Source organism: Talpa occidentalis, unplaced genomic scaffold (genome assembly GCF_014898055.3).
Source record: "Talpa occidentalis isolate TD23 unplaced genomic scaffold, MPIMG_talOcc4v2.1 talOcc4.3, whole genome shotgun sequence".
Lineage (NCBI taxonomy): Eukaryota > Metazoa > Chordata > Mammalia > Eulipotyphla > Talpidae > Talpa > Talpa occidentalis.
The window spans coordinates 92,516,108-92,528,358 of record NW_023603184.1 but is presented as its reverse complement, the minus strand read 5'-3'; the positions used below and the strand labels follow the sequence as shown (position 1 = coordinate 92,528,358).

At 36.1% G+C, this 12,251-nt stretch overlaps 1 protein-coding gene across 12 annotated transcripts in view; it reads right to left on the bottom strand.

The window, feature by feature from the left end:
- Positions 1-12,251, bottom strand: part of MARCHF7 (membrane associated ring-CH-type finger 7) — a 35,889-nt gene that overhangs the window by 22,369 nt on the left and 1,269 nt on the right. For 11 of the 12 annotated variants that reach the window (XM_037523392.2, XM_037523397.1, XM_037523399.2 and 8 more), the window contains exon 2: positions 3,818-3,981. In XM_037523392.2, the coding sequence (XP_037379289.1) occupies positions 3,818-3,970 (153 nt within the window). In that variant the 5' untranslated portion in view covers positions 3,971-3,981. Of the gene's footprint in view, positions 1-3,817; positions 3,982-10,737; positions 12,094-12,251 lie in introns of those variants that run through there. The other variant, XM_037523394.2, reaches the window with a different exon arrangement.

Sequence of the window (12,251 nt, the reverse complement as noted above, 5' to 3'; positions counted from 1 at the left end):
TGGTAATGCTACAAAATAAACTTTGCACATACATGGAAGAGCAGAGGATGAATAGCTGAAATAGTAAAATAGTTCTTAGCTTTATTTTTCTATTATGTTGCCCAACATCATAGGTCATCAAAGAACTCTAAGTCAAAACTATATTGAGATACCACCTTGCACTCAAAAGAGTATGGCTAGAAACAAAATGGTCCAGTCAGTTTGGAAAGAGTTTGGAATTTCCCTAAACTAATTGAACATACAATTATTCAGTAATTACACTTCCACCCAAGGTAACTGAAAACATAAAAACACGAATCCACACAGCAATTTGCTAATGAACATTTATAGGTGCATTATTTACAATAGCCAAATGGTAAAAACAATCAAATATCCATCAGTGTATGAATAAACGAAATGTGATCTATCCATACCATGAAATACTATTCAATGGAAAGATTAATGTTATATGCTACAAAATAAAGGAAATTACAAATGTTAAAACAATAGTCACAAAAGACCACTTATGTTTTTATATATACGTGTGCAAGTCCATAATAGGGAAGTCTATAAAGACAGATAATGGCAGATCAGTGGCTTCTTAGGTAGTGCTTGGTAGATGGTACCAGATAGGGAGGGGATAAGACAGCAGTAAGATTTGGGTTTTTCTCCTTGAAGTATAAAAATCCATCTGTGAAGTAAAGCTACTAAGATTGACTGAGGCGATGGTTGCACAACTCAGTGAATATACCAACAATCATTGATTGTGCACTTTAAATAGTGAGTCATACAGCATGTGACTTACATCTTAATAAAGCTATTTTTTAAAAAAAGAACCTTAAATAATTGCTGCAACCGTCCTCTACACAATGCTTCATTACAGGAAACTGTATAACATACAGTAGTGAAAGCAGATCCAAAATGAAATGCTCTTCCTTGGCTCTTCATTGCCTTGATTCAATGTCTTCAGTATAACCAACAATTTCTGCTTTGAAAATTTTCCAATAACTTAACCCATAAAAAACAACTTAGAACTTTGTCATCACCTTTGTTTTACATATTCATGGACTAGAGAGTATCCATTTCCACACTATCATGAAAGACATACACTGTTATTTGCGTGAAATAGTCTTGTACTACAAGTTTAGTACTTGGCCTAGTGAATAGTTTTCTCAATTATCATAAAAGACATTAACTAATCTTAAGAAGTCATCCATGCCAAATGTTTTTTCTTTTTACATTTTAGAAGGACAGGTCTATTAGGAAGAGGACAAAGAAAAAGAGAGGCACCTACTTAGTCACAGGCAGGCACAAGAGCTACTCATCCACACCCATTTTTATGAGAAATTCAGGTCAGACACATCATTTATATTAGAAGGACTTAGGAGTCCATTTATCCCTCAACATACTCTAGGTAGTTAATATTTAGATCGCTTTAATGCCCCTTTGCAATGATTTTAATGACCTGTACTTTGGCATGTTCTTTGTTTAGACTGTTTTACCTACCAAGAAACAGTTTCACGAAACTAGGTAAATACTATGAATACTAACTACACTGAAGACTCTGTCCATGCTGTCATTCACTGTTCCCTTTCAGACCAAATGGCCAAACACGGTTCCCTTAAGGAATCCATAGTATTTTCCTTACGAATATACCTTATACACTGGTTGTGTTGCCTGTAATCTCCCTAACTACTTGCTAAAACAAGAGTCCAAGTTTAACTTTAAAATATGGCAGGGCTTATGAATGCCTTTCAGTGTAACAACCTTGACCTGTTTTCAGGATTTCACCTGCATTTTCCTATTTTCAAAATTACTTTCATTTTCTTGTTTAACTGTGTATGTGTACACATCTATCTTGGGAAGCTACCCTATTAATAGCAGATAAGCAAAAAATGAGCAATAACTTGTTGATTTTTTTAATTCTTGAGAAAATATACTATGCAAAATGTGTAATGATACTAAGCTTTTTTTTTTTTAATTTATTTATTTATACAAGAACCGGGGTACAGACCAGATGCGCGGGAGGGTGAGAGGGCTCACCAGAGACAGAGCAGGGAACAGAACAGGCAGACCGATGAAATACACTGCTGAGGGGAACAGCGGGTGCGACAGGAGAGGTCTGCTGCGCCATGTGGGACCCTCACCAGCTGGCCAGGATCGAACTGGGGCTGCAGAGGCTGTGGACAGCCCCACAGCACAGCGCTCAACAGCCTGCACCACCAGGGGAGGCCCAGATACTAAGCTTTCTAATAGGTGATCTATTAGCTAGAAAAAATGTAGATAACTATAAAAAGCAACTATAAAAAGAACCTGATAAAAGCCTAATATTAAAAACTAAAAACCTCAACAAAGCAATCAAGTGCAGTGGAATTAGTGGCTGCTTAAAATTAAGCTACAGAAAAATTTATAACAGTAAGATTGTCAATTACTCCCAAATTTTTACTTTTAATAATGAATGACAGGAATTAAATTTTCTATTTCAAATATATCTAATCTACTTACTGTTACCAAAGAGGTAAATTAGTATGTAACAGTAAGTTAGTTACTAAGTAACTTACTTACTTTTCAATTATTCAAATTGTAAAAAATTTAACTATAGTGACAGAAATATCAGTGAGATTAGTAACAGAGACAGGCCAGTTACAAATGGCAAAGATTCAAAAGATACTCAGGAAATCAATTGTTCCGGAACTTGGAACCTACCTTTTCCCAAAGAAACAATGAAGTCTTACATTCTTAAACTCAAGTACATTATATAATAATCATGGGACTATAGCAAACCATGTATCTTTTCCAGATTTCAGAACTTTATGAAATGACATAATATCTGTCCTATTTAACTAAATTTAAAACTGAAAAATATTCTATAAAATGTCAAGTACAATAGGGGATTCCATATTATTTAATTTATAGTATAACTGATATTGATCTAATATTCCCTATGCCTGACTCTCTTTTCTGAAACTTCAGCTTCACTAAGTATCAGAGAATAACAATGGAGGTATCATGTTGTAGACAGGTGGAAGAATGCAAAAGCAATTTTAAAAAAGTTCCTTTTGATACAAAAAGATCTCTCAATCATTCAACATATTTTCTTAAGTAATCTTAAGACCATTAAATCAAAATTATACAAATTGCAATTTAATGTTCTGATAAAAAATGTTCTATACCTCAAAAGATATTACCTATTCAGACTAACAGAAAGTCAGAAAATGACAACAGCAGCTACAATTATAATTGGTAACATCTGACTTCTAAGTTTCAGGCACTGTTGTTCTAAGTGCTTTACATGTCTTATTTCTTTCAAATATTCTTAACATAAACTGTATGAGGATGCTGCTCTTGTCACCATTTTACAGAAGAGCGAATAGAAGCAAAATTCTTTGCTTAAGAATACAGAGGATTCCCAGTTTCTAAATCAAAACTAATAAAACAGGATAGAAATAGTTGATTTCTGGCTGGTAATGTTCCTATAACCCATTAAAAATAGTTTGCAACTGAAAAGCATTATGGGAAACTCCTACATGTACAAAACTGATTAGTCTTAAGTTATCGCCCGCTGCTCCCCTAAGCAGTGTATTTCATCACTCTGCCTGTTCTACTCTCCGCTCTGGCTCTGGTGAATTCTCTCACCCTCCCGCGCCTCTGACTGTACCCCAGTGCTTGTATAAATTAATTAATTATTTAAAAAAAAAAGGTTCAAAGTTTAACCTGAAGATTCAAAACAAAAACAAAAACAAAACAAAACAAACAAAAAACGAACCAAAAAAAAAAAAAATGTGGCCCAAAGGTTTTTGAAGAGACTGTGTGCATATATTCCAAATTAAAATATTACCTGATATTCAGGATCCAATCTAAATGAAGAGTCTCTTGAGTGATAGGCATCATTTAAACTACTTCCTCTGCTTCCAGACATCATCCGAGCACTTAAAGAGCTGGAGGATTGAACAGAAATTCTTCTTGGAATCCTTGAAGGTTTAGATTCCATACTTAAGGTTCCTGTAAAATGCAAATTTTGATTAATTGCCTTTGGGAAAATGTGCAAACCTTAGGATTCTTAATCCTCCTTAATCATCAGCTCAAATCAAGAATTAATCAAGCAAACTATAGCTGGCATGGGTAAACTGTGAGACTGTCATCACCCCTCTTCTCCAAAGAGTCTTCAAAGGACCTACCGGCCATAAAAATAAAGCAAACAAGATAAAAGTGTGATGAAACTTGTTTCCAAATCCTGGGCTCTTTTCCTTACTCGGTTTCTCTCCACGTAAAAATCCTACATGATTTGCCCGATTCCCTTGCTATTCTTATACTTTATTAGTGTGCAGTACGCATACCATGAATATTAGCTGTATTTTATTATCTGCAACCCCTTAACACATGGCATTGTGTGTCTGGAAAATCTACACATGCCCCATTCAATTTCTGGTCACAGTCTTAAAACAAGCAGTTTTCTTTTATGCTTTTAACACATACTGTTATAAAGATATCATAATACGTGACTGAGGCTGTAATTTGTCTTCCTGTGTATCTCTCCTCAAAAGTAAGAATAATTTCCCAGTTTTCTTCACTAAACATTCCTCAACTCATGCTAAGAATAAGAGTTAGCTGCAAACTAGATTTTAAATACATATACACACATATATAGAAATAAAACTTGGAAAAAAGTCAAGGAACCCAAGAAATAGTTACAAAGGTATTTTGAATGCATGGGAGCAAATGATTCATGTTGGAGCAGGATCACAGATAATGGAAGCAAAGTTATAAAAGAAAAAAAAGCATCATATGGAAACTGGGCACATGACAGATGATGCAACTGGAAAAAATTGCTAAGTATAGAGAACAAACAGCAATTTAAAACATTTGACATTCTAACTTAGGAAAAAACTGTTTACAAAAGAAGGCATGGGGCCTCCCCGGTGGCACAGCGGTTGAGCGCTGGGTTGCGAAGCTGCCCGCAGCCTCTGCAGCGCCAGTTCAATTCCCAGCCGTCGGGCAAGGGTCCCACACGTTGCGCAGACCTCTCCTGCCACCCACTGCTCCCCTCAGCGGTGTACTTCGTCAGTCTGCCTGCTCTGCTCTCTGGCTCTGGTGAATTCTCTCATCCTCCCGCACTTCTGACTGTACCCAGTGCTCGTATAAATAAATAAATAAATTAATTTTAAAAACACACACACACTTCTGCACTGTTGGTGGGAGTGCAAACTGGTCCACCCACTATGGAGAGTTGTGTGGAGATTTCCTGACCTACTAAACATAGAGCTTCCATATGATCCAGCAATTCCATTCCTAGGTATTTACCCAAAGGACACAGAGACATCAATTCCAAAGAGCACCTGCACCCCTATGTTTATAGCAGCACTATTTACAATAGCTAAGCTTTGGAAACAACCCAAATGCCCAAAATAGATGACTGGATCAAGAAGATGTGGTACATATACACCGTGGAATATTACTCAGCATTCAAAAAAGATAAACACATGCAATTTGTAGCAACATGGATGGCGCTGAAAGGGATCATGCTCAGCGAAATAAGCCAGAAAGAAAAAGAAAAATACCGGATGGTCTCACTCATAGCAGGAATCTAGAAAACTTAAATAAGGGACCAGGAAAAAGAATAACTATAAGAAAGAAAATATCAAAATCAACAAATAACTATGAACCAGAGACACTCTATGGGGGGTGGGGGGGGGGAAAGGAGGGATTGGGGTAAAAATAAGGGGGTTGTAATTATATGGGGAATATAAAAATAAAATTTAAATTAAAAAAAGAAATAAGAATGGAAAAAAAAAACCAAAAGGAGGCATGACAGTGTTTGGGTGAACTCTTAAGGAAAATGGTGAACAGGAAAAAACATACTGAAAAATCATGAAATGACTATAAACACATTATTTAGAAATATGAAGATAAAGCCTAGACCAGCTAAAAATGTTGAAGGATTGCTGCCTTTAGAAAGTGGGACAGATAATGAGGCGGGGCCATTTCCTCGTTTGCCTAGAAGAGTCCCAGTTTATAGCCAGAAAAGTCCTAATTTATGCTTACTATTCCAGGACAATTATTAATAGCTCTTGCATTGTCTCTTAAAAGTGGCCTGGTTTGGATAATAAAGCAGTTTTGGTTTTGTTTTTTTTTTAAAGATTTTGTTTTTATTTATCCATACAAGAACTGGGGTGTAGGCCAGAGATGTGGGGTGGGGGTGTGTTTGTGAGGATTCACCAGAGAAAGAGTGGGGAGCAGAACAGGCAGATCTACTGAAATACACTGCTGATTGGAGCAGTAGGCGAGACAGGAGAGGTCTGAAGCACCATGTGGGTTAGCTCCCTAGCTGGGGATTGAACTCATGTCACAGTGGCTGGTGATAGCTTGATAGCGCTGTGACTTTAACCCCTGTGCCACCAGGGAGGTCCCCTAAAGCAGTTTTTAAATAAGCTTGTCCACTAAGTTTTTTTTTTTAATCAAAAAGAGGCGTTGTGAGTTGGACATTTAAAGAAGACTAAAAGAGAAAGAATACACTAAAAGTGTTAATGGTTAAACACTGAGCTGCAAAAGGCTGTAATTGACTTAACAAGTCGATTCATTTCATTAAGAAGGCTATGAAGATGGGCCTCCCTGGGGGTCCAAGGGGTTAAGTCTTAGCACTATGAAGCTATTGGCATCCAATGCAACATGAGCTGGATCCCTGGCTAGGGAGCTGCCCACATGGCACAGCAGACCTCTCCTATCTCACCTACTGTTCCCCTCAGCAGTGTATTTCAGTCAAATCTGCCTGTTCTGCTCCCCACTGTCTCTGGTGAATCCTCTCACCACCCCCACCCCACACCTCTAGCCTAAACCCTAGCTCTTGTATGCATGAATAAATAAAATATCTTAAAAAAAAAAAAAAAAGGCTATGAAGACACTAATATGAAGATACTGTATGTTCAGTGACGTGAAGATTTTAAACAGGAAGACGAAAATGCTATTTAAGAGATACAGGCCTACAGGCAGTTGGTTTACTTTGACTAAATTTATACAAAATTCTTACTTGTAGATTTACTTGCAGAATGAAACTAAGCTAATAGGAAATCTGCTCAAAACAAACCTCCTGGGAGAAGGCAAAGAGGCAGAGTCCTCTGAGAGCTCATTTATATTGTATGAAATTATATTTGGTAACTCCTCTACATAAATTGATTGAATTCTGACAATGTAGGTGTTATAAGAAAACTTATATAATTTGGTTGCATAAGTTGTAGGTCAAAACCATAAAAGTTAATACAATATGTAGTCCTTGAAAAACTTTTACCAGACCACTTATAAGGTACTATAAGGCATATTTTCAAGTTCATTCATTCAACAGTTTTTTTGATACTTAGTATGTAGTAATCAGATTAATATTAAACAAGGGGGAACTCCCTGGTGGTGCAGGGCTATCATGCTTCCACCAGCCACTGCAGCATGAGTTTGAGCCCTGGCCAGGTTGTTAACCACAGACAGCAGCAGACCTCTCCAGTTTGAACGGCTGCTCCCCTCAGCAGTGTATTTCAGTAGATGTGCGTGTTCTGCTCCCCATTCTGTCTGAGAATCCTTTCAAACCACCTCCCCCCACCTCTGGCCTCTACTCCAGTTCTTATATGCACAAATAAAAATCTTTAAAAAAAAAAAAATACTAAACAAGGGGATGAGGTAACAACACTGAATGTACTTAACAGTGCTTGTAAATAAGTTATAGTCTAGCAGACAACTACACAAATAATTAGGTGTCTTAAATACCCGTAAGTGCTTATAAAAAAAAGATATAAGCAAGAAAAGAGGAGCAAGGAAAAGTATTTGAAGCTTCATGCTTTTAACCAAGAATTAAGAGAATATAGCACAGAAGTTCAAATACACAATATTTCCTCAACAGTCAATAAAAGTTTTAGCTTCCTGTTACTCTAGTTTCTTTAAATTTCTTTAGATTTTATTCTAAAGTTGGGCAATCAAGTTCTCTTTCTGATAAATATTTATCACCAGTCTCATTTCATAGATGTATGATCTATGCAGATGCACAGAACCCTGCACTTGATTAAAAGCTTTGCTCTTGATACCTTGAAATTCTTAGTGACTTCTTCATTGAACTTGTGTTTCGTAGTAAAGTCAGGACAGTAGAGCATGAGTTTGAGAAGAGACATGGCACTTGTCAGCCATACCTAGCTACCCAGTTTGCATACAGTATTTATCACTGCTGCAATAAGCAAAGCACTTGGGAGGAAAAAAAAAGGCTAAATAGAACGTTTAGAAAAATTAAGCAAGTACTGTTCTAGTCTGAGTCTAAAGAAAAAAAAAAAATGAAATTTGGCTGATTTAAAAAGAAACAGTTTGAATTACGGACTGAATTTTAAGTTTCATGATGTCTGTGACTAAGCTTTATATGGTTATTAAATAAAAATATTTTAGAAAATGAATAAATCTAAGGAAATATACAATGTAAATAAAACCTATGTAACTATAAAGCAAATATGGGAAATTAACTGTTGAATGTGGGTGAGGTACATGGGTATTAATTTTACTATCCTCCCAACTTTTCTCTATTTGGATATTATCAAGTAAAATAAAACAAATGCAACAGAAATGGAGAGAAGAATCCCATCTCTCCTTAGTATACAAAGCTACAAGAAGACATCATTCCTATTCTTATCATAACAAGAATAAGCCAAATAATACATATCTTTAAAGAATGCCCAAGAGTAAAACCCTTTCTAAATTGCAGTAGTGATGGTTTACACTCTAACATTTACATACCAGAGGAAGTAGCAAATATTAAATATTATTCTAATAACAAGAGAAAAACAAAGTTAAAATCATTTCACAAAATGGAGTTTACACATAACCTCTATATATCTAGCAATACCATACAGTCCTAGCAATTATCAACATCTGACCTATATCTTGTCTTTTTGCAAACTATTTTAAAACAGATCCTATCATTACATCTTTATGGATTACTGTTCTTAAAATGTTCTAAATAACCTGTGGTAATTTACAATATGGCTATGAATCTCTTCATCTGAGTATACATACCCCTTTGCATTATGTTGACATTGGTATGCCCAGAAGAGAGAGAATCTTATTTCCCCAACCCCTAAATGAGGGCTAGCCTGGGGACACTGACTTTGACTACGAGAATGAAGCATAAATAACATTACATGATTTGCAAAGCTGTAAAGTCTTTAGCTTCACTTTCACTGTCTCATAATGCTGTCTGAAGACCCCCACGATATTAAAAAAAAAAAAAAAAAAAAAACACAAGAAGCAAAGCCTAAATGTTGGCCAACACCATTTGTCAGGCATGTGAGTGACACCATCTTGAATTTTCCAGATTGAGAAATTCTCCAGCTGAATGCTGGTACATTTGTGAGCCCAGGAAAAACCAACATAACTGCCTAATAGGCACAAAGAACTGTTAAAAATAATAATAAAACAAACTTTTAATCCAGTAATTTTTGAGGTGGTTTGCTATCAGTACATTAAAACTTCGTGATAAATTTATTCTATTACTTTCCTACAGTTACAACATTATATACCTAGTTTCTATGAAAAATCTGACTCTATTTCAGGCTCTAAACAGAATGTCTTACATATCTATTGGGGTTGCAGTGACTGAATTACCGAAGCAGAATATTATAATAAATTCATAGCATTTATTTCAATAGCCAATAGTCTCTCAAAAATAGCATTTCAGGGCCTCCCCAGTGGCGCAGCGGTTGAGCGCTGGGTTGCGAAGCTGCCCGCCCGCGGCCTCTGCAGCGCCAGTTCGATCCCCGGCTGCTCCCCGGCCACCGGAGGAGGGTCCCACATGGCGCGCAGACCTCTCCTGCCGCCCGCTGCTCCCCTCAGCAGTGTACTTCGGTCCTTCTGCCTGCTCTGCTCCCCGCTCTGACTCTGGTGAATTCTCTCACCCTCCCGCGCTTCTGACTGTACCCAGTGCATGTATAAACAAACAAACAAATAAATAAAAAACATGCCTCTATTAAAAAAAAAAAAAAAAAGATAATGTTTAAAAAAAAAATAGCATTTCACAATTTCATTATTTCTACTAACTTGGGATACACTTTTGTTTAAAAAATCTGCCTCCACGTAAACTGTTTTCCTTAGTGGGAAATCCTAGTAACTTATTGATCCGAATGAACAAAGACACATGGAAACTAAGTGATCACATCCGGAAAGTACTTGGAAACAGCATTTTGTGCCTTTTAAAAACAGTGTCTACTAATTTTTAGCTGACATATTTAAGACATAAGATATACACAAGCCTAAGGAAAAAAAGTAAGCCACAAAGACGTTTAACATCTCCATCAGACAATATCACTATAATGTAAGTCTACACTAGATTACTTTATGATAACTTATTCTCCTTGGAAATTTATTTAGTGTCAAGTTTCAATCTTCATTCTGCAAGTAGGTTTTTTTTTTTCCCTGAAAAGTGAGAAACACATTACATTGAAATGCAATGATCATAATGGAAAGATGAGAAGTAGTCTTTAAGGTTCAAAATTTGTCCTCTCTTAAAGCTAATGACAAAAGTGGGTGTAGCACAGTAGGTGATTTAAAACCAGGTGTTCAACTTATCCAGTCTAACCAGTAAAGCCACAGAAAAATATATTTGAGAGCAAGAAAAACCAGCTCTGACCACATGAGTTCAGACCAGACTAGAAAAGTTAAAACATTAAGAGCGATAAAATTTAAACCCCAATCTTCAAATTATAATTTTAACTCCCTCTTCTGCTCTCTTTTTGGATTTACCTTGAGATTATCAACTGCATCAAAGACAGAACTTCTGTAAAATAATGATTTGTGACACGGTAAATTATGTCACTGCTTTAGTGAATTCAAGTAGATTTAGTAGAAACTTGAAGCTCTTACTCATCTTAAGTTGTAATCATCCTAAAGCGATCAGTTTTGATTATTTAACAGTTAAAAGGTTCATTAGTTCTTAAATGTTGGTCAAAAATGAGACTGGATGTAAGCCTGTTTATTTCACTTAGGAATCTCCCACTATTCTTTATTTCTGGCACTTAGTTATCTGTAGTAACAGAAAGGTGTAACTGCAAAAATAATCTGAAAGTCATTTTTATTCAGTTTAAGGACAATCTCTTTCCATTCTCAACAGTATCAAGCACTTTCTAAAATCATACAGTCTTTCATTTCATGGCAGTCGTGGTGCTAACCTTCCATTCAATTTGTTTCAGCTGTAGGAACAAATTGTCCATTTGTAAAACAAGGTATGACTTCCCAGTGTCCTTATCAAACTCCCTACTTATCTGTCACATTTTAAGCAATGTTTCCTGTATAATTTCCCCCCAAGATTAAACACCCCTCTCTTCTGTGCCCCCACAGTACTACTATATACTTACAGTAAGGTAATAGAAGTTCTTTATACATTATTCTGATGACTAAATTGTGAGTTGCAGAGGTCACTTTGTCAAGCTCATTCTTATAATGTGAAACCCTAATTGGTAGCCAGAATACAACAGATATTTAAACAAATGTTTCACATTTTTTGCTCATTTTGCAGTATTATTTTCCTTAAATATAATATTAAATGTGTGAACCACTCTTGGACATACATCAAATGAAGAGTAGTGTGAAGAGGTTGTAAGTGATTGAAACTTCACTGCATAAGAATCTGGGTAACTTTTTACATCCAAATTCACTATCTGACATCTTCGTGTAGACTATCTGTGCATGTGTGTATAGGGCATCTTTGTGCTTCATCTGGGCAAGTAAATCTTTTGCCACTGTGGCAGAAAGAGAAATCACTTGTACTTTAAAAAGCAGAAATGTGAAATCACTGTTAATTCAATCCACATCTAATCCAGAATGCAACTTTGAAAATAAACCATGACTATGCAATAACCACTAGACTTACATAGGTGGTATAATTTAGAGGGAAAGTTTAAAAGTACCTGCCCACACTTGCAGTCTCGAACTTATTTAAATAGAAATACATATTATCATGTATAGAAGCAGTCAATATTCTGGGAGGGACTTTTACAGGCAGAGTAAAATTTTAAGGTTATTATGACCAGAATGTGTAATTACCTGAGGTAGTGTGTAGCAGTCAACATGCTGGGGGATATAATACATGCAGAGTAAGTTTTTAGTGGATAAAAACATTTGCAATCGAGAATGTTTTTATCCACTAAAAACTTAAGTCTCCATGTATTATATCCCCCAGCATGCTGACTGCTACACACTACCTCAGGTAACTTAATCCTCACATCAACTCCAGGAATTAATTGCTACGTTTCAAAATA